This window comes from Labeo rohita, chromosome 2 (genome assembly GCF_022985175.1).
Source record: "Labeo rohita strain BAU-BD-2019 chromosome 2, IGBB_LRoh.1.0, whole genome shotgun sequence".
Taxonomy (NCBI): Eukaryota; Metazoa; Chordata; class Actinopteri; order Cypriniformes; family Cyprinidae; genus Labeo; species Labeo rohita.
Genome location: NC_066870.1, coordinates 14,838,200 through 14,865,336, shown reverse-complemented (window position 1 = coordinate 14,865,336; position 27,137 = coordinate 14,838,200). Strand labels below are relative to the sequence as shown.

Genomic DNA, 27,137 nt, shown 5'->3' with positions numbered 1-27,137 from the left:
GTGTACAATTCCAGTAAAAAGTCCTCAGACCATTAATTGGCACGAATATCCTTTTATTATGTTTATGCACAACACTACACTACGTTACACAGGCTAGTAACATTGCTTAAATGTACATGACAGATAACTCATGAGTCATACAAACGTACAGTACATGCCCACTTTTAAAGGATCTGACAGTTGTCGAGTTGGCAGCATCATGATTATGTCAAATCCAAACTGTACAGAACACAAACGGCAAGGTATGTGTAATAGCAGACATTTATTTTGGACTTAAAGTGCACTCTAATGCTCAGGTCTATTTTTACCACACAAACCTGTCTTTCCGGTATCTACCTGCCACATTTATCCTACCTGTTCTCATTTAAGCAATTTTTTTCTCTTTTTTTCTCATCTTAATATGAATATTAAAACACAGTAACTACACAATAAGCATACAAATAAATAATCCTGTATACACTTTCATCATAAAGTATGTAAACCAGAGGAATGATTACGTGTGAAGTTAGATCTGTATGTGCCACAAATATCTGATACAAACAGGAAATGAGATTTTCACAACATGTCCCATCATGTCCCATCATGTCATTATTCCTGACATCTCACAAGGAGGTGGAGCCCTGCGTGGGAGGTGTAAGATGGCTTTTCACCTTCTTCCTTTCACCCCTTGGGCAGGAGATGACATTTGTAAGCAAAATAAATAGAAGCAGCTGAATCCAGTTCCTAAGCAATGAATCTTTCGCTAAACTATGAGATGAATCCTGTCCTGAAGGCAAGGCTAACCATCAACCATCTACTGGTCATAGGTGCGTCACAGTAGAACTGAATGGAGAATATCAATTGTTTTCTTATCACATGAGGAACAGCGTGCCCTGAGGCTCAGGCCGCCCCTGAGACCGTAAATTACTCCCAGAACCGTATTTACTGCTAAAATGTCAAGTGAAACCAAAGCTGCCAGTACTTGGCTCTTTGGAACCCGTAGAGAAGTACACAGCCAGATTTGCAAGCACTTTAAGAATCATTTTGAAATGAAGCTGGGAAGTGGTCCTGAATGTTGTGAAGTTCGTCACGTCCCCTGCCCATTCTGTGTTTATTAAAAACGTTGGCTAATTTGATAATGTTTTTAGTGACCAATAAGAGTGTGCTAGAATTTTACCATACACAATACATTTTACCATATTCAAATCTATTCCACAAAAGTTCTCCTCAAATTAGTGCGGAAAATGCAAAAAAATGCCTGTAGATTCTGTGTTCCTGATGTTGCAGTATAGACCAAATCAGAGATGGGAAGGCTTGAACTGAAATTTTCCATTTCCCACCATTACAGCATTCCAGTCATGATGCGTTCCAGACAATCTGGATTTCGGAATTGCCCACCTCTACTTCAAAACAACCACGGAATGTCATTTTATTTGCTACCATCTTGGTAATGGTGCTTCTTTTTGGAGTTGGGGTTTGTACCAGTGCTATTTTAGCATCATTTTTTTAATGCTTTTAATTTCAGTTAACGTTAAAAACCCTGGTTGGTGCAAATTGGAAGTCTGATGTCAAACATGTTTCCAGTGGTTATCTTTAAAGGGATAGTTCACCCAAAAATAAAAATTCTGTCATTAATTATTCACCCTCGTGTCGTTCCAAACCCGTAAGACCTTCGTTTGTCTTCGGAACACAAATTAAGATATTTCTGAACTTTCTGAGCCTGAATAGACGGCAACGCAACTGACATGTTCAAGGCCCTCAAAGATAGTCAAAGCCTGACACAATTTTTCAGTGAACTATCCCTTTAAGTAGGAGGTGGAGGAATTCAAGGTTATCTGGAATGCAGCATAAAATTGACCCCGTAGTAAGGACAAACCACTCTTGTCTGATGAATCTGCTCAGTGATTCTCATGAAATGTCTGAGAGAGAATCAGCACCAGTGGACCAATGCAGTCTTTTGCGTAGCTTGTTGTCTGTTAGGTGTGTCGTTTTGCATTGCTGGTATCTCGTTTCAGGAACTTCTTGTTTTCAATTTCATTGAGTGATAGAGAAACCGAGCAGCGTGAGGGGTTCTCTCGTCTCTGCAGGATGCTGTCTTTAATTGCTTCTTTTATAACCTATGAAGCAAAGCAGTCATTTAGAATGAAGGCCAAAAACTAACGATTTGAATCAGAGTTTGAAGGAGAAGAACTGACCTCAATGTTGTTGAGCGTGTTGAACTCCATGAGGTCGTGAAGCCTCTTGAAGGCCTGGTTGGAGTATTGGAAGTTGAAAGTGGAGAAGGGAGAGGCTGGATCGTCAAATATGTCGAAGTCGCCAAACTCTATCTCCTTATCTGTGTCTCTAGGCACTCCTGCAAGAAAACAGAAATGAGGATTGTTAAATCTGACCTGAAAAAAACAAAACAAGTTCACATGTCAATCAATTTTTGACTAGAGACCTAAAAATAGTACAGAAGCTGAAGTGCTTGACATCATAGCATTTCTTCATTTTAAACATTATTTCAGGTTTAAATTAGAGTTTGAATCCCTGCATTTCAAAACTGTCTCAAGACTTGTGGACTCCTTTGTATACAGTACAACTAACTAATAATAACAAACCCATAAATAAAACCAAAAATGTTAACTGAAATAAAATAAAACATATATGTGAAAAACATTTCATTTCAACCAGCTGTCAAGGCAACATTTCTCATTTTCATTTAGTGTAACTTGATGTACTGAAATAACTAAAACTGAAATTTTATCAAAATTAAAATCTAATAACAAAAAACAACAATTACTAAAACCTTAACATGAAAACAGAAAATATTAAAATAAAAACAATTTCAAAAAATATGACTTTATTATTTTATATAATTTTGTGGAAACTGTTTTTTTTTTCAGATTTGTTTTGATGAATAGAAAGTTTAAATGAACAGCATTTATTTCTGTAATATTATAAATTAATTCCGTAATATTATAAATGTCTTTACTCTCAGTTTTAATCAATTTAAAACTGAGAGTAAAGTCCTTGCTGAATAAAAGTATTTATTTCTTTAAAAAAAATGGTTGTGCTGACAAATAATGTGACCCTGGACCACAAAACCAGTCATAAGGGTCTTTTTAAAAAAAATTGAGATATGTACATCAATCTACGTAAATAGGCATTCTATTGATGTATGGTTTGTTAGGATGGGACAATATTTGGCTGAGATACAACTACTTAAAAATCTGGAATCTGAGGGTGTAAAAAAATCTAAATATTGAAAAAATCACCTTTAAAGTTGTCCAAATGAAGTTCTAAGCATATTACTAATCGAAAATTAAGTTTTAATATATTTACAGTAGGAAATTTACAAAATGTCTTCATGGATCTTTACTTAATATCCAAACAATTTTTGACATAGAAGAAAAATCAATAATTTTGACCCATGCAATGTATTTTTTTGGCTATTGCTACAAATATACCTGTGCAAGTTAAGACTGGTTTTGTGTTCCAGGGTAACATATTTCAACACAACTTTCTATTGTGTTGTCTGTGTTGACTGCGCACAAAAACAAACATACTGTGCAATGTGCTGTGCAATTTGCAAACAAATTACTGTGATTCTTTTATTATGAATCAGTGGACCCTACTGGTGAATCATATTGAACTGAACACGCAGTAGGAGCCAGAGAGTCTGAATCATAGACTGAATCAGTCAGACAACTCACTACTTCACAGAATAGGCTGAAATGACTCACTAATTGAGCCACAGTTAGTGCAGGTCAAGTCTGAAATGAGCTGTGAACTTATTGTTATTTAGATTTTTTTTTAAAGTTATATACATAAATTAAAGATAGTGAAACATAAAACAGCTTATTTACTGACCGGTTGTTCATAGTAGCCTTACAATGACATGCTCTCACCTGGTGCTTTAAAGTTTCGGAAGTTGATGTTGGCCAAGACGAAATGAATGACGGTGGGGCAGCTCTTGTCTCCCTTGTTTGGTTTGAACACATAGCACTCCTTCAGACCCTCCCGGTCAAATACTTTCGAATCGATCTTAGGGAACGGGAGCTTATTCATACGCGCCCATTTTTCAGCCAACAGTAGCTCCTGACACAGACAAAAAAGGAATTGATGGCATTAAAGACATTTATAATGTTACAAAAGATTTCTATTCCAAATAAATGCTGGTGTTTTGAACTAAAGAATTGTGACTAAAAATGCATCACAGTTCCCACACACATATTAAGCAACACCACTGGCTTCAACATTGATAGTAATAAGCAATGTTTAATGAGCAGCAAATCAACATATTAGAATGATTTCGGAAGTATCATGTGACACTGAAAACTGAAGTAATGACGCTGAAAATTCTAAATCTAAATTCTAAATTGTAATAATAGTACTCTAAACTACTAACTTAGTACCCATTCTGCTAAGCTCAAAGGAACTGAGCTAAAAGTCAGATACCATGAAACCAGTAAAAATGTACTTCCTCTTTACTCAAACCACAATCGGCATTGTGTGACATTAGTTTATCTGAACTCTTTCGATGTAAATCCACATTTGAATACATTCATATCATTCTCAAAGGTGCAGTATGTAATATTGTCTTTAAACTGGTCATAAAGCTTTTTAGATGAATGTAAGACTTTTTACATTGGGTAGAATCTGTGATCTCTGACCCAGTTCATTTGCTGGCTTCAGTATGCTGTGTTTTCCAACAACTGGCAACCTAGGGTGTCAGAACACTATTGGGTAAATTGGCGGAATTTGAATACATTCATATCCTTCTCAAAGGTGCAGTATGTAATATTGACAGCTAGCGTTTGAAATGAGTACTGCAGTCCAAATTCAAAATAATGGAGTTCTCCCACTTTTAGACTTGATGCTCGCACGGGTTGCCAGATTGAAGACACACAACTTGAATGAGCACAATTGACAATCTTTAAAATGGTCATAAAGCTTTTTAGATGGATGCCAAGGCTTTTTCTGTTGAGTAGAATCTGTGATCTCTGACCCTGCTCATTTGCTGGCTTCAATATGCTGTGTTTTCCAACAACTGGCAACCCAGGGTGTCAAAACACTATTGGGTAAATTGGCGGAATTTGAATACATTCTCATCATTCTCAAAGATACAGTATGTAATATTGACAGCTGGCGTATGAAATGAGTACTGCAGTGCAAATTCAAAATAATGGAGTTTTCCCACTTTTAGACTTGATGCTTGCTCAGGTTGCCAGATTGAGGACACACAACTTGAATAAGCACAATTGACAATCTTTAAAATGGTCATAAAGCTTTTTAGATGGATGCTGAGGCTTTTCACATCAGGTAGAATCTGTGATCTCTGACCAACTCATTCACTGGCTTCAATATGCTGTGTTTTCCAACAACTGGCAACCTAGGGTGTCAGAACACTATTGGGTAAATTGGCAGAATTTTAATACATTCACATCATTCTCAAAGGTGCAGTATGTAATATTGACAGCTAGCGTTTGAAATGTGTAATGCAGTCCAAATTTAAAATAATGGAGTTTTCCCACTTTTAGACTTGATGCTCGCACAGGTTGCCAGATTGAGGACACACAACTTGAATGAGCACAACTGACAATCTTTAAAATGGTCATAAAGCTTTTTAGATGGATGCCAAGGATTTTTCTGTTGAGTAGAATCTGTGATCTCTGACCCAGCTCATTTGCTGGCTTCAATATGCTGTGTTTTCCAACAACTGGCAACCCAGGGTGTCAAAACACTTTTGGGTAAATTGGCAAATTTGAATACATTCACATCATTCTCAAAGATACAGTATGTAATATTGACAGCTAGCGTATGAAAAGAGTACTGCAGTGCAAATTCAAAATAATGGAGTTTTCCCACTTTTAGACTTGATGCTCACATGGGTTGCCAGATTGAGGACACACAACTTGAATGAGCACAATTGACAATCTTTAAAATGGTCATAAAGCTTTTTAGATGGATGCCAAGGCTTTTTACATCAGGTAGAATCTGTAATCTCTGACCCAGCTCATTTGCTGGCTTCAATATGCTGTGTTTTCCAACAACTGGCAACCCAGGGTGTCAAAACACTATTGGGTAAATTGGCGGAATCACACGGACCAAAACAAAAATAGACATTCTAAAATGGAACGCACATTTCAAAGTGAAATAACTGGCTCTAGCACTGTTTTCAGTGAAACAAATATATGAACTTAGCATGTATTCTAAATATATGCAAATATATTATAGTACTTTTATGCTATAGTATAGTTGAAAAGTACATAAAGCACATGTAATATGAACATATCATACATAAGTTTTATGTCAGACACTTACTTTGAATGGCGGGCTGGAGTCACTGGGCCTGGCTGAGAAGTCGAAGGAAATAATGAGGTCAACTCCTCTCTGTGGCCGCAGAATGAGAGGATAGGGCAGGTTAAAGGTCAGACCGCTGTCCACCACGTGGATTTTCTTACTTTTCACATCTAGGGGCTCATAGATTCGCTCAAACTCGTCAGGATCTGCAGGAAAATTCAATTTCAATGTTATCACTGTGGTTTGAAAGGTACTACAGGATGGCGTCACCAACGTTCACCTAGCTGTTTGTGAGTAATGAAAATTTTATGCAACAATGTCATCATTTATTCAACATACTGTATAAATTCTTATAAGCGCTTATCTTTTTTCCCCACACCCATGTGCAACAGGAAGTCAAGTGGTGCTGAGTCAAAGAGATATGCAGTGCTATTATTATCAGTAATTCTAAATGAGAGTCTGCCTTCTTTATTGGTGAGATTAAAAGAATGACACATGAACTTAAGAAAGAGCAAAAAACTGTCTCATTTAACACGATCAGTGATCTTGCAGTGACATGCTAGTGTCAAAGATGCTTCCTGTGTAATGTTTGTGCATTTTTAACCCCTGAGAGATCTGCAGTGGGTGTGTTGCTTTTTCTTAGATGTAAGAAGTTTTAAAGGTTGACTAACTGACTTCCTCCCACTCAGACACCAGTAAGGTTTGAAAGCCCATCATCATGTCCCGTGGCACCTGACCAGATTTCAGCCTATTGTTCCACCTACAGTCTGTCACACCCATTTCTTTTAACCGCATACTTCACAAGACCAGGTTAAGTAGAGGTTTCTGGGACTAAGGGTACTAAAATACAGGCACTAAAACACAGAGTAAGATTCTGGACCAGAATGTTCTACGTGTGGATCCTGTCAATGGTTTTGTGCACCTTACATACTGTACTGTACCTTGTACTGTGAGTCAGGGTTTTTTAAAATGGGGTTCGAAGACCCCAAGCAGGTGCTAGGAAAAATATTTGTGAAAAAATTAAAAAACTTAAAAAACAAGTTCATTTTGCTTTTTTTTTTTTTTTTTTTTTTAAATCAAGATTATGAGAGTTTTATGAATATAAGAATATAAAAAGTATTATTAGATTTACTTTATTTGTGAAGACACCAAGTAGGTGTTAGGAAGGTATGTAAAAAATATCAGGGAAAAATATTTCAGCTTTTTTTTTGTTGTTGTTATTTGTTTACATTTTTCAATTTAACTTTTTTTTCTAATTTAATTTTTAATCTAATCTAATGCAATCTAATTTTATAATTTATTTTTTCATTTTGCTTAAAAAATAAGATTATGAGATTTTTGTCAATATAACGATATAAAATTATTATTTTGTTCATATGTGATGACTTCAAGTAGGTGCAAGAGGAGTCTATGAAAAATAGCAGTGAAAAATATTTTAACCTTTTTTTTTAATTTGTTAAAAAAAATCAAGATTATAAGATTTTAATAAATATAATAATATCAAAATTATTACTATATTTATATGTGAAGACCCCAAGTAGGTGTTAGGAGGGTCTGTAAAAAATATCAGTGAAACATATTTAAACTTTTTTTGTGTTGTTATTATTTGTTTACATTTTTCAATTTTGCTTTAAAATGTTTTTTCTAATCTAATTTTTAACCTAATTTAATGCAATCTAATCTAATTTTATAATTTATTTAAAAAAAAAATTCAAAATAATGATATAAAAATATTATTATATTTATGTGTGACGACCTCAAGTAGGTGCAGGAGGAGTCTATGAAAAATATTTTAACCTTTTTTTTTAATTTGTTTAAAAAGATCTAATATTAAAATTAACCTAATTTAATGCAATCTAATCTATTTTTTTTATTATTTTTTTTACATTTTGCTTAAAAAAATAAGATTATGAGATTTTTATAACAAAAGTATTACTATATTTATATGTGAAGACCCCAAGTAGGTGCTAGGAGGGTCTGTAAAAAATATGAATGAAAAATACTGTAACTTTTTTTTTTTCAAAATTTGCTTAAAAAATACAAGATTATGAGATTTTTATAAATGTAATAATATAACAATTATTATTATATTTATATGTGAAGACCCCAAGTAGGTTCTAGGAGAGTCTGTGAAAAATATTTTAACCTTTATTTATTTATTTATTTTTCAAATTTGCTTAAAAAACAAGATTATGAGATTTTTATGAATGTAATAATATAAAAATTATTATTATATTTATATGTGAAGAACCCAAGAGGTGCTAGGAATGATCTGTAAAAAATATCAGTGAAAAATATTTTAACTTTTTTTGTTTGTTATTTAATAGTTTGTACATATTTCAATTTTGCTTTAAAATAATCAAGATTATGAGATTTTTATAAATGTAATATTAGAAAAATATTGTTATATTTATATGTAAAGACCCTAAGTAGGTGCTAGCGGAGTCTGTAAAAAATGTTTACATTTTTATTTTATTTTATTTTTTCGCTTAAAAGAATCAAGATTATGAGATTTTTATAAATATGATATAAAATGTATTATTCTATTATTCTATTCTATTTATTATTGTATTATAAAAAAAATTTTTTTTAATATATTTAATAATATAAAATGTATTATTATATGTATATGTGAAGACCCCAAGTAGGTGCTAGGGGGGTCTGTGAAAAATATTTTAACTTTTTAAAAATAAAAAAAATAAAAAAATAAACATATTTAAAAAAAACAAAGATTATGAGACTTTTATAAATATAATAATATAACAAATATTATTCTATTTATATAGTATTTAATAATCTACACTGAAAAATGAAAAGCTAAACTAACAATAATAAATGGTATAATAATATCACACTTTTATAATATCAGTTTCCCTCATACAACATAATGAAGTAGGAAAATATATAGCTTTTCAAATTTATTACAATAGCATTTCTTTTAAGGAGGGGGGTCCTTGCAAAGGCTTTGTCATATTTGGGGGTCCTTGGCATCAAAATGTATCCACATATGCATAAAAGTGGCAGCTAAATGACTCATTAGTACCTGTGACAGCATCAACCTCCTCATCCACGGAGGTCTGGTTCATGAGGCCGCTGAAGGGAGAGAAGGGCAGGGTAGAGTTCAGGTTGAGTCCCAGCATGAAATTGTGCACCTTTCCAGCACGGCCCTCACGTGTGGTGAACAGGGTGGTGTCCCCCATTATGGAGGTCAACATGCGTTGAACCCAGCTAGCCTGGGCATGACGCTGCCGCTCATCTTCTGCCTCTGCGCTCTCTGTGCCTCCTGGATGAGAGAGACAAACCGTGATTCTCTGGCTGATTTTTACCTCCTCTGCTAATATTTTCATTATTAGTGCATACATTTTTTTTTTTTTTTACCACTATACATTTATTAGGTTTTTAATTTGCAATAATAGCTGGAAATTACGCAACTATGATATAACTCAATGAAAGTTATAAATGCATTCAACTTTACTGGAAACTGATGGCATATGGTTAAAACATTATACAGTTAAATATGTTACCTTGCTAACAATTAAAACAAACAAACACATGAATTAATGAATAAATTAATAAATAAAGATATATAGATAGATAGATAGATGGACAGACAGACAGAGAGACAGACAAAACATTCAGATGTTACACTGGTATTCAATTCAAATTAATGAATGTGTGAATAAATAAATAAATAATCTGTTACATAATGTTACCTAAGTAGCAATTTAAATGAATGAATAAATAAATAAAAAATAAATAAATAAATAACACAGATAATGTTGCCTTGGTAGCAGTTTGAATAAAGGAATGAATGCATAAATAAATAAATAAAACCATTAGACAATTTTACCTTTGTAGCAATTTAAATGAATGAATGAATGAATGAATTAATTAATTAATAAAACAGTTAGATAATGTTACCTTGGTAGAAATTTAAATGAAATTAATGAATAAATAAATAAATAATGTTAGATAATATTACCTTGGCAGCAATTGAAATTAATAAATGAGTCAATAAATAAATAAATTCACTAATAAATAGATAGATAAGCAGTTAATTAATTAATTAATGCGTAAATAAATAAATAAAAAAGCTCGATAATATTACCTGGGAAGCAATTTAAATGAATGAATGAATGCATGAATTAATTAATTAAAGAATGAATAAATAAATAAATATTACTTTGGTAGCAATTTCAATGAATAAGTGAATAAATGAATGCATGAATAAAAAAAATAAAAATAAAAATAAATAACACAGATAATGTTACCTTGGTAGCAATTTAAATGAATGAATGAATGAATAAATAAATAAATAAATAAATAAATGAAACAGTTTGTAATTTGAATGAATGAATGAGTGAATGAATACATTTAAATGAATAAATAATAGTGCTGTTAAATGATTAATCATGATTAACTGCATCCAAAATAAAAGTTTTTGTTTACATAATATGTGTGTATACTGTGTATATTTATTATGTATATGTAAATACACAGACATACAGTAAATATTTAGAAAATATTTATATGTATTTACATGTATATATTTATATTCATATATATTTAATATTCATACATAATTGATATTATATATACATATTTTTAATACATAAACATATTTTTTAAAGTTATACATGCATGTGTGTATATTTATATATATACATAATAAATATACACAGTACACACACATAAATTATATAAACAAAAACTTATTTTACATGCGATTAAACGCAATTACTCATTTGACAGCACTAATAATTATTACCTTGGTAGCAATTTAAATGAATGAATGAGTGAATGAATAAGTGAATGAATAAATAAATAAATAAATAGACAGACAAAACAGTTAGATAATTTGAATGAATAAATACATAAACAAACAAATAAACAAATAAAACAGCTAATGTTACCTGGGTAGCAATTTAAATGAATGAGTGAATGAATGAATGAATGAATGAATAAAAAATAAATAAATAAATAGACAGACAAAACAGTTAGATCATTTCAATGAATAAATACATAACCAAACAAATAAATAAATAAAACAGATAATGTTACCTTGGTAGCGATTTAAATGAGTGAATGAATGAATAAATAAATAAATTGTTAGATAATGCTATTTTGGTAGCAATTTGAATGAACGAATGAATGAATGAAAATACAGATAATGTTACCTTGGTAGCAATTTAAATGAATGAATGAGTGAATAAATAAAAAAATAGATATTGTTACTTTTGTAACAAAATTACAATAAATAAATAAATAAATAAGCACACCTCACAAAACCAAATGTTTAAGTATGTAAGGCATAAAAACATGTACATTGTAAAACACAGCATAACATAAAGCCTTACAGTGTATGTGACAGATCTGTCAGATGGTCTGAAACTCTCACACACTGACCCTGAACCTGCAGGTCATTGTTATTGTTGAGCCTTGAACTGCACTGAGTGTGTGAACGAAAGAAAGTGAAAGACACATAAATGATCAGAGAGGACTTTCTCACCTCTTTGAGTTTCCTCTTCATTATCTGCTGAGTCATCGCCCACAATATGCTCGGGTTTAATTTGCTCTGAAAAACAGAAGATGCAAACAGTTTCAGATCCTATCCACGATAAGAGACGACCCCTTTCTTTTCACTGCATGGCTTGAGTCTTTATTTCACTAATGAGAGTGTGGCTGAAAATAAAGTCCCAGTCTGGGAAAACTTTACCAACACATGAAGTTTAAATTTACGTATGAACAGTGGAACATAAATGTACTGAGCAAACTCATCTGTTAGTGTTATATGCTGCTTTACTTCAACTTTGAATGTCAGCGAGGGGTTTGACCGAGGTCACACATCAAATATGTGTAGATCAGTGTGCCAGTGTGTTAATCTTATCGCTTATCACTCATACAGTAATGCGTGTCAACTGTACATGTCTGCACAAGAAGAACAAGTAATGGCACATTTCAGGATGTTACAAGGATACAAACTGACAACATGATAACAATCTAACATGGCCTACATTGGGTTCCTTTGAAATGTGGAGCAATTGGTCTCTTTCACCAAGTTCTTTCCCTTTGAAAGCTAACAGAGTAAGAGATACCGTCTTACTTACCCAGCTCCTCCTCCATTGTGCTACTGCTGGTTGTCTCCTTCACCCCCAGAACCCGATTAAAGAGGATGGAGAAAGCACTGCCCCATACACCTGCAGAACACACACTTACATTAAACACACTACGGCAAACAATACTTGAAACTGATATTCTAGTAATAACAGAACTACGAAGGTTTATAAATTCAAATGTACGGCCCTCTTCAAAACTTTCTTGAAAGGGATGTTTGTGCATAATAAATATTCGTGATAGAACATAAAAGAAGCATTTATATAATGAGTTACTCGTAAAAACATAATTTTAGCTCAATATTTTTTAGCCTTCTGATCATTAATATCTCAATATTCTTATGTTTCTTTTAAACAGCTTCTAAATGATTCAAAATCTTAAAGAGACAGTTCACCCAAATATGAAAATTCTGTCATTAATTACGCACCCTAATATTGCTCCGAACCCGCAAGACCATCATTCATCTTTAGAACACAAATTAAGATATTTTTGATTAAATCCGAGAGCTTTCTGACCCTGCATAGACAGCAATGCAACTGACACATTTAAGACCCAGAAAGGTAGAAAGGACATTTACAAAATAGTCATTCGACATCAGTGGCTACAAGAATACTTTCTGTACGCAAAGAAAACAAAAATAATAATTTTTTTTTGTCAACAATTTCTTCTTTTCTGTGTCAGTCTTTGATGCGCATTCACGGTTGGTGCTGCTGTCTATGCAGGGTCAGAAAGTTTTTGGTTATAATAAAAATATCTTAATTTGTGTACCGAAGATTAACGGAGGTCATTATTAAATATAAAAGTAATTAATGATAGAAGTTTTATTTTTGGGTGAACTAACCCTTCAATGTGATCAAGACATGTTATCACTATTGTTTTGCACTAAATGAACACAAGAATGAATAACACTTTCACATTTTTGTTTATATAAACAATTGTAACCAACTTTATTTATTTACATATACAAAGTTTGGGGTCTGTAAGATTTTTTATGTTTATGAAAGAGTCTATTATGCTGAACAAGACTGCATTTATGAGAAAATGCCGTAAAACAGTAATAACAACAATATTGTGAAATAATGTGCAATATTGTGTTTTCTTTTATACTTTATTATTTTTTTTAATGTCATTTATTCCTGTGATGGCAAAGCTGAATTTTCGGCATCATTACTACAGTCTTCAGTGTCACATGATTTGGTGCCCAAGCAAATATTCCTTCTTATTATCAATGTTGAATGATGAATAGAAAGTTCCAATGAACTAAATTTATTCAAAATGTAAAACTATTGTAATATTGTAAATGTCTTTACTGTCACTTTTGATCAATTAAATCTACCCTTGCTGAATAAAAGTATTAAATTAGTAAAAAAAAAAATCTTAATGGAGAAGTCCACTTTCAGAGCAACAATTTACAGATAATGTACTCACCCCCTTGTCATCCAAGATCTTCATGTCTTTCTTTCTTCAGTCATAAAGAAATTATGTTTTTTAAGGAAAACATTTCAGGATTTTTCTCCATATAATGGACTGCTATGCTATATTAAAAAAAATGCTGTTTAAATGCAGCTTCAAACGATCCCAAATCCAGTTGTAAATTATCCCAGCCGAGGAAGAAGGGTCTTATCTAGTGAAACGATTGGTTATATTCATGAAAAAAATACAATTTAAATACTTTTTAATCTCAAACGCTTGTCTTGTCTTGCTCTCCCTGAACTCTAGACAGCTAGGATATGTCGAAAAACTCAGACCATATTTTCTCCCTCAACTTCAAAAATCATTTCAAAATCGTCCTACATCAAAGTGAACATGCAAAGAAGATCAAACACTCTTAACAAAAAAGGTAAAACAGCGATATAAGACTGTCTTGAGCCAGAATACACAGAGTTCAGGGTGAGCAAGACAAGACAAGTGTTTGACATTAAAAAGTATCCTCGGCTGGGATTGTTTACAACTGCATTTGGGATGGTTTGAAGCCGCATTTAAACTGCATTTTGGAAGTTCAAAATCGGGGCACCATATCAGTCCATTATATGGAGAAAAATGCTGAAATGTTTTCCTCAAAAAAAAATTTCTTTACGACTGAAGAGAAAGACATGAACATCTTGGATGACAAGGGATGAGTACATTATCTGTAAATATTTGTTCTGAAAGTGGACTTCTCCTTTCAGGCCCGGGTATACTTCACATTTCGGGTCCACACAGCTTTCCAAACTCATCTGCGGATAAGCTTGGATTGCTGAGTGCAACACATACACAATACTTGTGTCTTTGCTGCCCTTTTCTTGCGCATGCGCTGTTGTACACGCACCGCCCACGCGGTATCAAAGAATTGCCTGCGAGTGGACAAAATTATGTAAAACGTACGGTGCACGGCCGAGGTCAGCCAAAGTATGCTTTGGCCTTTACAGCAGTGTTGCCAAGTCCGTGGTATTCCCGCGGAATTGGGCTTCTTTAACACTGTTGCCGCAGGTTGTTTTTGATATCCGTGGGTTGAATCGACCCCAATAACGTCATATTTAGCCCCTGAAATGTGAATTTACCAGGGGAACCCCAACAAAAAAAAATTTATTTTATCCCCCGAAATGCGATTTTTAACCAGGGACGCCCCTCTCAAAACGCGATTGGGCTAGTTTTGAGTAGCAATTGGGTGGGTTTTTGTTGCGAAAACCTGCCAACCCTGCTTTACAGACCCAAAACTTGCTACAGTATGCTACAGTGTGTAGAGGCAATTACAGTGACACAAACATATTATCAAACTGATTAAATGAGTACTGAATTAGTTCATTGAACTAAAGGTTTCGGAATTAATCAGACTCTACACATTTCCAAATTTCTTGAGAATATTTTATCCATTGATGGAAAGTATGAGTAATCACACAGTACATGCGTAACAGTACTGCTGTCAGTATCCAGTGACTACATGCATACTGTGGGGTCTCTGAAACTGTTATGTTGAAATTCAGAGCAGTCCCAGTCTTACCCATAAGGAAATGTAAGGGGTTTTCCTCATATTGTTTCACAACGCTGCCCATGAAGAACTTGCTTCCAAACAGCCCCGGAGACATGAAGGTGCCATATTTGGCCATGCCAATCTCATACGGGCTGAACTCCACCCAGTCTGATTGAGACAGAGGAAACTCAATATTATTCAGCCAAAATGACAATCCAAGGCATTTTTATATATTCCACTGCACTACCAAAACACTACTTGACTCAGTGACTCACGTCCATGCAAATACAAAACGTAATGTACAGTAAGTGACATGTAGTGAACTGACAAATCCTTCCATCATCTGTTGAGTTACAATCTCTAATCCCATTCAGCAGAAAAACAACCCACACAATGACTAGTCACTAAAAATAGTGTGTCTACACCTGTGGGAGGAGCTGTGAAAGTCCATAATGACTTTCACAGTGGGTCAATCATTAGGCCCCATAACAAACATTTGCATGTTTTCCACTGTATTAAGCAAATGTAAACAAATCGATAGTGTTCAGCTTCCACAGAGGCTATGAAGTGGTGGTATACAAATTTTTACTACTTAGTCATTAGAAATACACAGCGTTGCTGTGTCTTTCTCATTTCTTTTTAAGAATACTACAATTCACACAGCGATCCGTAACGGACAATACAACGTAACATAGCATTCTTAATATTGACGTGAACTGTCATCTTACCTGCAAACATGAGTTCAGAGACATCAGGTTTGACGTGCAGACAGGTGAAGAGAGGAAGGGGGCTTTGACCTTCATTAATCTTCGCTTGCATTGAGCTCAGTTTAGTGTCCATTCTCTGTGCAAAACACACACACATACAAAGTAAACGTAATGACCAAACTTTTTTCTTTAGGTGTTCACGACAACTGTGTTCAACTCATATTAACATGCTTAGTTTAATTATGTTTAATTATAGGAACACTTCATGTTAAAATGAAAGTCTCCTCTTTATTTACTCATCCTCATGTCACTCCAAACCTGTCTTACTTACTTTTTTACATGGAACACAAAAAGAGGAAATTTTAAACACTGTGCCAGTCAAACAGGATTGTTTCTCACGCCAAGCTATTACACAGCTTTTTTATAAAGTTGCGTTACAATCTGATAACTGTATGATGATTTTGTGTCCTGTTTTAAGATTAAAAGCTCCAGTTTGCATTAATTGTAAATGCTTGGACGAAAACAACTAGTAGATTCTTATACATTTCTCCTTTAGTGTTTCACAGAGGAAAGAGAGCATGAAAGTAAGTAAACAAAGATATTTTTGGTGTAATCTGGATCTACTGAAGCAATACAGATCTTTTCATAAAATCACTTAGTCATCATGTATATCAGACACGGTTTCAACACTTTTCATTATCACTAAGCTGCATCTGTATCTCTGCAAATATTTCTTCAAGTAAAGTCAGTCAAATGATAAAATGTCACATTCAAATGGAAAATTATACAAAAGTTACTTTAGATAAGCAATATGAATGCAGAATATCAAGTGTACACATTTTCTCACTCACACTACAGTTCAAAGTTTTGGAGTCGTTAGGAGAAAAAAAGTATCTTATGCATTTTTTTTAAATTCACTGTATTTTTTTAAATACAGTAAAAGCAGTAATATTGTGAAATATTATTAGAATATAATATCACTTTTCTATTTAAATATATTTTAATATGTAATTTATTCCTGTGATGCAAAGCTGAATTTTCACTAGCCATTACCCCAGTCTTCAGTGTCACATGATTGGTCAGAAATCATTTAAATATGCTGATTTGGTATTGAAAACAGTTATGCTGCTTAATATTTTTGTGAAAAACATGATTCTTGGATGAATAGAAAGTTCATAAAACAGCAGTCATTTGAAATAGTAATCTTTTGTAATATTATAAACATCTTTACTATAATTTTTAATCAGTCTAATGCATCCTTGCAAAACGAAAAGTATTAATTTGTTTCCTACTAAAAAAACATACTGATCCCAAAATGGTAGCATACAATACTAAATACAGGGGCTACTGCCTTCCTGTATTGAAAAGTATCTTCCTGATTTACAAGGACGATCCTCCCCAGGAGAAGGGTCCATTTGCATTGGGATGCATAATAGAGAGACAACATACAAAGGAGTCTTTGTACTTGAACAAACTACAGTGTATAAATAGAGTTCAGTGCAGCCCAGTGCAGCTAATGCCGCTCTTGATGTCCAATTGCAGTAAAAACACTCAATAACCAAGTTTGTATTCCTGCATATCTCACCCCTGGAATAAGAGTCTCTCCGATCAACATCCCAAAGATGTCCGTGAAGGTGACAGGCTGTCCGGCCGATTTCTTCTTCCACAGCGCTTTGACGTAGCGGTTGACGTTTTGGGGCAGGAGCAGTTTGAGCGGGTTACTGCTGACTCTGTTCATCAGTTCCTTATTGATATCTCCTGGGCCTTTAGCAGGAAACTCAGGGTGTGAATACAGCGTGGACATATACCTGTGGAAATATAGCCAATATGGATGCTTACAAGATTGTTTTGACGCCATTAGTGCTTACTATATCGTTGTTGAGAACTTCAGCATAGTTCTTTGTGTTCCATGAACATCACAGAACCTTTCCACTGCATAAAAGATTCTTTACAGTGGAAAAAGGGTTTTCAGATTATTAAAAAATTCTTATTTCTTTTAAGAACTGTTCACTGAAAGGTTCTTAGAGGAACTTAAAATTACTGGTAGTTTTAAGACTGTAGAAGTCCATGGGATTTTTGCATCTGTTTTAATGATAAAAATGAACATTTGACTTTTACTGACCATGTTGATCCAGAAAGTCCTGCCAGATATGTTGCACAGTCGAGCACCCCAGACTCATACAGAGCTTTCATCACACCAGAGAAACCAACCATTGCTCGGAAACCACCTCCAGACCCCAAAATGCCAATGGTGGGAACCTGTACAAAAATAGAACTGCTATCAGAAAGGTTCGCCCTTGCTACAGATAAGACTCTTTTTATAGTACAGCACAGTTAATAAGGCAGTTTTTGTGGTTTTTGGCTTTACCTCTCTAGGGGAAGCTGGAAGGAAGCGTGGGTTTTCCATTTTGAGCAGCTTCTTGATGCTTAGCATGACCCTGTCCCTGCGCGTCTGTATGAAGAGTTTCTCCTGATCGCACAGTGCCATGCTGAAGCGCAAGTCTGTGGACGCACTGCGCAAAAATGATTCACTTTCAGTCCCTCGTTCGCTCTCGTATGCATATAATTTGCACAATGTGTAGAAATAAACATTATTTTATACATACCACACTTCTAAGAACATGTCAAGGTACACTTTTGTCGTCTAGCAAAAGATAGCAAAAATTATAGTAAGCAAGACAATGAAAATGAGTATGAATTTTGTTCATGGTGTAAACCAAAAAAAAATTACCTTGCCAATAGGTAGAGTCACATGCTCTGTCTGCCCCACTTTGAGCTTTGAGAGGGAATATTTAGCTGTGCCCAGAGTTTCGTCCATGACGTAATTAGCGTCCATCAGTGTCATCTAAAGAAAGAGCATTCAACAGCATTATAACAAAGTGCTGATGTATTATCTAATACATTATAAATTCAGTAAACCACTTTGAACTCTTAAACCACCTGAATACTCCATAATTTGATATTTGATCATTTCATAACACTTTACAATAACATTCCATTGGCTAATGTTAGTTAATGTATTAACTAGCATGAACAAACAATGAACAATACATTTATTACACTATTTATTAATCTTTGTTAATGTTATTTAATGAAAATACATTTGCTTACTGTTAGTTCATGTTAGTTCACAGTGCATTAACTAATGTTAACAAATGCAATTTGTGATTTTAATAAAGCATTACTAAATGCTGAAATTAACATTAAGATTAATAAATGCTGTAGAAGTATTACTCATTCTTAGAAGAAGTATTGCTCATTCTCTTGTTAACTAACTTGCGGTTGGTAAGATGTTTTGGTCACACTTTACAGAAAGGTTCATTAGTTCATGAACAAAAATGAACAGAATTCTATAGCATTTATTAATTTTAATGTTAGTTTACTAATTACTTTATTTCTTTATTAAAAATCACAAGTTGTGTTTGTTAACATTAGTTAATGCACTGTGAACTAACATGAACAAACAATGAACAACTGTATTTTTATGAACTAACATTAACAAAAACTAATAAATAGTGTAATAAATGTATTGTTAGTTAATACATTAACCGACATTAACAAATGATACCTTATTGTAAAGTGTTACTGATGGATTCATGTTTTTAAAATAAGTCTCTTATACTCATCACTGCATTTATTTAATCAAAACTACAGTAATATTGTAAAATATTTTTAAAACAGTTCTTTAAAATAGCTGTTTTATATTTGAATATATTCTACATTTATTTTAAAAAGTAAAATCCACTCTCCATTGTAGCATGAACTTTTAGAAATCATTCTAATGTGCTGTTTTGGTGTTGAAAAACAAAAACTGGGAACTTTATATATGTAAAACTTCTCCATGCTCACAGTTAATGCGATGAACTACACCTCTCCAGGGGCCCCTTGTGTAAACTTGAGGGGATCTGACTTACAAAACACCCATTAAATGTCACCACGACACCAGCTGGTTAAAAGTTATTGCGAATGCAGCTGAGAAATGTAAAGTTCTAGTTCTATTATGATTAGTCTGGAGATTTCCCTTGATTTGACTCCATTATCTAATTGAATTAAACATACGCATTTTAAACTGTGACTTAAGTGTCCAAATACTTTTGGGGACCACAATACTGAATCATGGTACTGTATGGTAAAAGAAAATGCTTTATACGTAATTAAAGTATAATTTTTATATTACCTCCAAAACATTGGGTTGATTGGGATCCAATATAAAATCAAAAGTTTCATTCCACCTCGGGTTAATGTCATTATTTATGTGGCGTGTTCGTTTTCTTGACTCTGGTGTGGTTGGAATGGACAGTTCCACGTAAGGGTCCGGGGTGTCCACTGTGAACAAACACACGATCGCTTAAGTATGAATCCTCAGTTATAGATTTATTTAAACTGGAAGAAGACAGAATAAATATATACTCACATAAATCCCCAAATGCTCCTTTAGTCACATTTTCAGCTCGTACCACAATTACTTTCAATCTGTGAGAATACTGATGTTCAACCTGCGCAAGGATTTAGAGCGTCAAGAGCAGCAGAATGTGTATGTTTGTATAAAGGAAGCTCATTTAACTAATGCAGTAGGAAATGCACATTAGGTGATTCCCAAACAGAATAATATCTAAACAGTAGATGTGTCTCTAATGTCATAAATTCAGCAGCTGTCTGCATGCAAATGAATCCAACCACTGCAAAAGAGCAGCAGCTTTACAGTTTTACATTTTACATCTTAGGGACCAAATGTTAATACATATAAATGAATAGACCTTAAAAATCAAAATAGATCTTTTACTCAAAATATCCATTTATCCATTAACCAGACTTAAGGAAACAGGCTCTATTAAGCGATTTTTTAATGACAGAAAAACTTAAGAGTAACTTACTATGATGTACTGATAGGGGTCTATGGAGGACATTCTGACAGCAGTGTGTAGGTCAGGAAGACACTTTATTTCAAGACAGTCCGCAAAACATCTGTAAAGTTAGACAATAAAAAAAGAGGAAGAAAAAAAATACTGTCTACGCACAAGCGGTTGAAACATGATACCGCCTTTCCGAATGACATGCACAGTGTAACATTCTGAGACCCAAAAGTTCGCTCTCAATTCAGAAGTATGTAAGACACTGTTGAAGCAGGTTTTTGTTGCGTACGTCCCACTCGCGGAGATACTAAAAGTTTTACAGACTTTACAGAGAAATGAAACATGCAAGAACTTACCATAGCTGGTGGTACAGTGATGTTGGACCCTCTCCGACAAGAAAGTCATTTCAGGAAGCCAAGAGGAATGCGCATTACTGGGCGGACTAAAAGATGTACGATTCGAACGAAACATTCGTTCATTGGAGTGATTCGGTTGAACCGACTCGCGCAACGTTTGTAAAACAAATAGAATTTATAAATAAAAATGTAAACCTATATGAGGTGGGTGAAGGGTTCGAACTATAAACATCGGAACGTTTCACACAATTTTTTTTTTTTTAAATGGTGAGAAAGTTTATCTGGCTAAATAAGAGCGCATGGCAGGTTTTAATTTGACTGACCGCACCAAACTGGACCAAAATCTATGCTATATACATAAACACATAAACGTAATAGATATCGGCATTGAAGAAAAAAAAATCCAATTAACCACAAACAAGAAAGCGTTAAATGGCTCAAATGAATGTTGAATGAGTTTCCCGAGCCAATTCGTTGAAATGAATCATTCAAACGAATCGATTCGCTAAAATCAGTCGATTTCAGGGCGGACGCAAATTCTTCCCCCGCCCCATCTCTTCATATTTCAATAGGACTCCGATGGGAATTATTCTAGCGCTGTGTTAACATTATTAAGCATAATATTATAAATGAGAAAAGTCGTTGTATAAGTATTCAGACTTATATATAAAATTATGACAGACTAAGTAATTAAATGATAACGCATAAAAATAAACCCAGCATAAATGTAAGATTGTGAATGAATGTAATGCCGACACTTTTCGGACACACGGTGGCGTTCAAGAGTTAAAGTAACGCGATCATAATCATTGGAATGCCCGTATTGTCTACATCTTGGCCGGGTCATGTCTGGTTTTGTAAATCACGGAGATTTACACAATAACTCAGCTTTATCTCAGTTTAAAGTCTAGTCTAGCTGATCAAATATAAAATGTATCCCTGGACCATAAAACCAGTATTAAGTAGCACGGGTAGGCTATGTTTAAGGAGTTAATTTATACTAATTTATACTATACTTTACTGTAACTCAAAAAAAAAAAAAAAGAAAAAAAAAAAAAATATATATATATATATATATATATATATATAAATCGTGTTATCTTGTTTTTATTGTTTCACTGTGTTAGTTAGCTGTAATTTTTTTGTTATTTTTACTTAACCAAACTGCAGTTTGATTGAGATTAATTGGAATGCACAATGAAAAAAAAACAAAAAACAAAAAAAACATAATTTTTGAAATATGTTAAAAACGGAGTTATCTGTTTTTGCAAATAAATTCTTAATTTATAGCAATAGTCAGCAATACATTGTATGGGTCAAAATTATCGATTTTTTCTTTTATGCCAAAAATCATTAGGATATTAAGTAAATATCATGTTCCATGAAGATATTTTGTAAATTTCCAACCGTAAATATATCAAAACGTACTTTTTGATTAGTAAGAGCCACTTAGCGGTGCTACACAGCACCTCAACTATCACAAAGAACCGCGGAAAAAACAGTTTTGGTGTGTCATATCCTAACAAACCATTCATCAACGGAAAGCTTATTTATTATGTATAAATCTCAGTTTAAAAAAAAAATGACCCTCATGACTGTTTTTTTGTGGTCCAGGGTCACAAATAATTATAATAAATTATAACAATATATATTTATTACTTAAAACAGCATATTTTGAAGGGACACACAGCAAACATTTGAGTAGGCTATGTTACAGATCTTGAATACATATAATTCTGAATATATTAACTAGTTGTAAATATAAACAGTTATAAACACCATCAAGATGGTCTTTTTATTATTTTTATTATTTATTATGTACTTAGCATTGTAAACGTTTTTACCAAATAATAGCCCATTTTTCAAATTAATAAATCATTTTTTATTCATTTAATAATAAATTAATATCGTTTTCCTGAACATAAATCATTTTAAAATGAATAAACTCGAAAAAAATGCAACATATGGAAAAACACAGTGGGCTTGTGACGTTACAACCCTTACGGGTGTTTTTTTTCTTTCTTTCAAATCATCTTGGAAATTACGCAAGCGTCTCATTCTCCACCATTTAAAAGGCGCAGGAACGCATCCAGGCGCTCACATTCCACGCGCTCTACCAGAGTACGCACTTCTGCTTCGAAGTAAGACATTCTAGAGACAACTTCTGGAATGAATAAACTGATTTGCCTGGTCCTACTTTCAAGCTTTTGGATCTTTCCCGGTGAAGGATGTAAGTTTCTCAGCTTTAGCAATGTTACACTTACGTTCTTCTTTCAGAGTTTGATTGTCCTATCCAAATGCAGACTATGCTTGGAACTAACCTTTAGGTTTCTTTTCCTTATGACTGTTACCTGCAGACGACCCGTGCTGTGCACAGCCTTGCCAAAACCAGGGTGTGTGTTTATCCAAGGGTGCTGATGCTTATGAATGTGACTGCACCAGGACAGGATATTATGGTGAAAACTGCACTACCCGTAAGTCTGACCATTGATTTGTATTTGCATGAAAACTTTACATGAAAAAATGTGTGCATCTAACTCTGTCTTTCTTACCTTACAGCTGAACTTCTCACACTTATCAAATCATTTCTGAAACCAAGGCCAAACATAGTGCATCATATTTTAACGCATTATAAATGGATCTGGGACATCATCAACAATATCTCTTTCCTGAGAGATGCCATAATGAGATATGTCCTGACATGTAAGTTAAATGAAGTCATTTTTGATGTAGACTATACATAATTAGACTAAATAAATACTTCAATAAAATGCTTCCTCTTTCTCGTTTTACAGCAAGGTCCCATTTGGTCAACAGTCCACCGACGTACAATGCAGATTATAACTACAAAAGCTGGGAAGCGTATTCTAACCTGTCCTATTACACCCGAACCCTTGCCCCATTGCCCCAAAACTGCCTTACGCCAGATCTCCCAAATGCAAAGCAGGTGGTGGAGAGGGTGCTGGTGAGGAAACAGTTCATCCCAGATCCACAGAAGACCAGTCTTATGTTTGCTTTCTTCGCCCAGCATTTCACTCACCAGTTCTTCAAGTCAGACTTTAAGAAAGGACCAGCCTTCACCAAAGCCCTGGGCCATGGAGTAAGTAGCATTCCTTAGCCATCTTAATTGGGAAAACCTGACATTCCATCCAAAGTGTACAATGAAATCCAATGCAATTTCTAATGATTGTCTAACATTTTAGGTGGACTTGGGGCATATTTATGGAGAGACGCTGGAGAGACAACATAGGCTTCGTCTTTTTAAAGATGGAAAGCTGAAATATCAGGTTGGTGGACATTAAAACAGCACTTATGTTTTTTTCACCCCAAAATGAAATTCCGTCTTCATTCACTCACACTCATGTTGTTTCAAACGAATTTTATTCAAGGCGCTCTTCAAAATATCTTCTTTAATGTTAAAAGAAAGGACAGGCTTAGAATGAACTATCCTTTTAAAATGGACATTGCTTGTTGGTTTAATGGTTTAGACAACCTAGTAAATGAAAAATGCATTTGATTCTCAGGTTGTGGACGGTGAGGTGTATCCTCCACTGGTGAAGGATGTCCAGGTAGAGATGCACTATCCTCCTCACGTCCCAGAGGAACAGAAATTTGCCGTGGGCCATGAGGCATTCGGTCTGGTTCCAGGTTTGATGATGTATGCCACCATTTGGCTTCGCGAACACAACCGCGTCTGTGATATCATGAAGCAAGAGCATCCCGAATGGGACGACGAGAGAATCTTCCAAACCACTCGTCTCATCCTGATTGGTAAGTCTCAGTCAAATCATCTAACTCAGTCCTGGGCCGCTGGTGTCCTGCAGAGTTTAGGTCCAACCCTAATTAAACACAACTGAACCAGCTAATCAAGGTCTTACTAGGCATATTAGAAACTTCCTGCCAGGTGTGTTGAGGCAAGTTGGAGCAAAACTCTGCAGGACACCTGCCCTCCAGGACTGAGTTTGGAGACACCGGATCTAAAACGTTCCTGATCCGCACAACTGTGAAGGGATTAAATATTCCCGGTTTTTTTTCTCTCCCAGGTGAGACCATCAAAATTGTTATCGAGGACTATGTTCAGCATTTGAGTGGCTACCACTTCAAGCTCAAGTTTGACCCGGAGCTTCTCTTCAATGAGCGCTTCCAGTACCAGAACCGCATCGCATCTGAATTCAACACTCTGTATCACTGGCACCCGCTGATGCCTGACAACTTTCAGATCCAGGATCAGGTCTACGGCTACCACCAGTTTGTGTTTAACAACTCTATTTTGACCCAGCACGGCATTAGCGGCATGGTGGAATCCTTCACCAAACAGCAAGCTGGAAGGGTGAGTTTCACTTAGATAGATAGAAAAATTCTCAGAGAAGCCTCATGTCGTTCCAAATGAATTTCTTTTGTAAAACGCCTCAGTGTTTTTTGTCCATAAAATGAAAGTTATTGGGGTTCAGTGTTATTTTAGACCCTACTGACTTTCATTCTTTGGACGAACATACAGTTTTGGAACGACATGAGGGTGTGAATGTTTAGTTTCAGGTGAACCATTCTTGTTTTTACTCTCTTGGCTTTGCTAATGTCTTGAATTTTTGTGTGAGCAGGTTGCTGGTGGACGTAACCTACCTGCTGCAGTTCAAGGAGTGGCTGTTAAAGTTCTGGAGCATTCCAGACAGATGCGCTACCAGTCCTTCAATGCCTACAGAAAACGTTTCAACATGAAGCCTTACTCCTCTTTTGAGGAGATGACAGGTAAGATAAACAGTGAACATCCCCTTGGCAATTCCAAATCGGAAAAAAACTAAACAAAAACAAAACTATGTTCCTTTCGATTCAGAACATTTACCTCAGATGGCCTCTTTTTTAATTGCAACTTTATCTGTGTGGTAATACAGGAAACAAGGAGCTGGCAGACGAAATGAAGCAGCTGTACGGTCACATCGATGCCGTTGAGCTGTATACTGGCCTTCTTGTGGAGAAACCCCGACCCAACGCTGTGTTTGGCGAGACTATGGTGGAAATGGGAGCACCTTACTCTCTCAAAGGCCTCATGGGAAATGCTATTTGCTCTCCTGAGTACTGGATGCCTAGCACGTTTGGTGGGAAAGTGGGATTTGATATTGTTAACTCAGCCTCACTGAAGAAGCTGGTGTGCTTGAATATCAAGGGACCCTGTCCGATGGTGTCCTTTAAGGTGCCTGATGTCAAATACGAGAGTTCAGAAAACATGAATTCAAGCTCAGTGCATTCCACACCAAGTAATATTAATCCAACAATTGTCTTGAATGAGAGAAGCTCAGAGCTGTAAATGATTTTGAAGGTCTCATTGCTTTCGCCATGATACTTGATGTCAGTTATTTATTTGTTTGTATATTTATTTATTTAAGTAATTTATTTCAATGTGTATTTATTGCTGGGTTTTCATATTGTTATTGACATGGGACATGCATTTTAATATTGTACACGTACTTAAAAAAATGTTGCAAGAGGTATTCTCCTCTTTACAGATTTTTTTAAGAAATAATTAAATGTAGCTGTTTCAGGGAAATTGACATTTCAAGTGTAACTGTTGCAAATAATGCTCATTTTTTGAATAAAAACATTTTGATCTTTTGTTAAATATACGTTTTGTGTCAATTAATTCACACAGCACAATGCTCAAGCATTTAGCTTGACAATAAAAAATGAAAAATACACTCAGTTTTATACACATTATTTATATACAATACAAAAAGTGTGCAAAATACAGTGGCTAGTTACTAAAATACAATAACATTTTCATGAGCTGTATCTTTTCTTGGATTCTTACTTTTGGAGTTAGAAAGATTTTTCAAAAAAAAAAGAAATTAATACTTGCATCAAATTTATCAAAACTGAAAATATTTCAGTTTTAAATAAA

General features: G+C 34.4%; 2 protein-coding genes across 2 annotated transcripts; one reads left to right on the top strand and one right to left on the bottom strand.

Moving 5' to 3' along the window:
- Positions 1 to 520: 520 nt before the first annotated feature.
- Positions 521 to 21,355, bottom strand: pla2g4aa (phospholipase A2, group IVAa (cytosolic, calcium-dependent)). Its single transcript, XM_051133570.1, has 18 exons — positions 21,245 to 21,355; positions 20,910 to 21,000; positions 20,450 to 20,531; positions 20,213 to 20,361; positions 18,767 to 18,880; positions 18,642 to 18,679; positions 18,404 to 18,548; positions 18,158 to 18,294; positions 17,621 to 17,843; positions 16,057 to 16,171; positions 15,359 to 15,496; positions 12,372 to 12,461; positions 11,774 to 11,839; positions 9,308 to 9,547; positions 6,286 to 6,470; positions 3,870 to 4,059; positions 2,175 to 2,332; positions 521 to 2,096 (listed from the first exon to the last, which is right to left on the bottom strand). The coding sequence occupies exons 2-18, from the start codon at positions 20,940 to 20,942 to the stop codon at positions 1,956 to 1,958; spliced, it is 2,244 nt and encodes a 747-aa protein (XP_050989527.1). The 5' UTR covers positions 20,943 to 21,000; positions 21,245 to 21,355; the 3' UTR covers positions 521 to 1,955.
- Positions 21,356 to 23,332: 1,977 nt separating this feature from the next.
- ptgs2a (prostaglandin-endoperoxide synthase 2a) lies at positions 23,333 to 26,858 on the top strand. The gene is made up of 9 exons (XM_051134515.1): positions 23,333 to 23,474; positions 23,602 to 23,718; positions 23,804 to 23,947; positions 24,040 to 24,344; positions 24,448 to 24,531; positions 24,769 to 25,015; positions 25,288 to 25,574; positions 25,843 to 25,990; positions 26,134 to 26,858. The coding sequence occupies exons 1-9, from the start codon at positions 23,414 to 23,416 to the stop codon at positions 26,544 to 26,546; spliced, it is 1,806 nt and encodes a 601-aa protein (XP_050990472.1). The 5' UTR covers positions 23,333 to 23,413; the 3' UTR covers positions 26,547 to 26,858.
- The last annotated feature ends 279 nt before the right edge of the window (positions 26,859 to 27,137 follow it).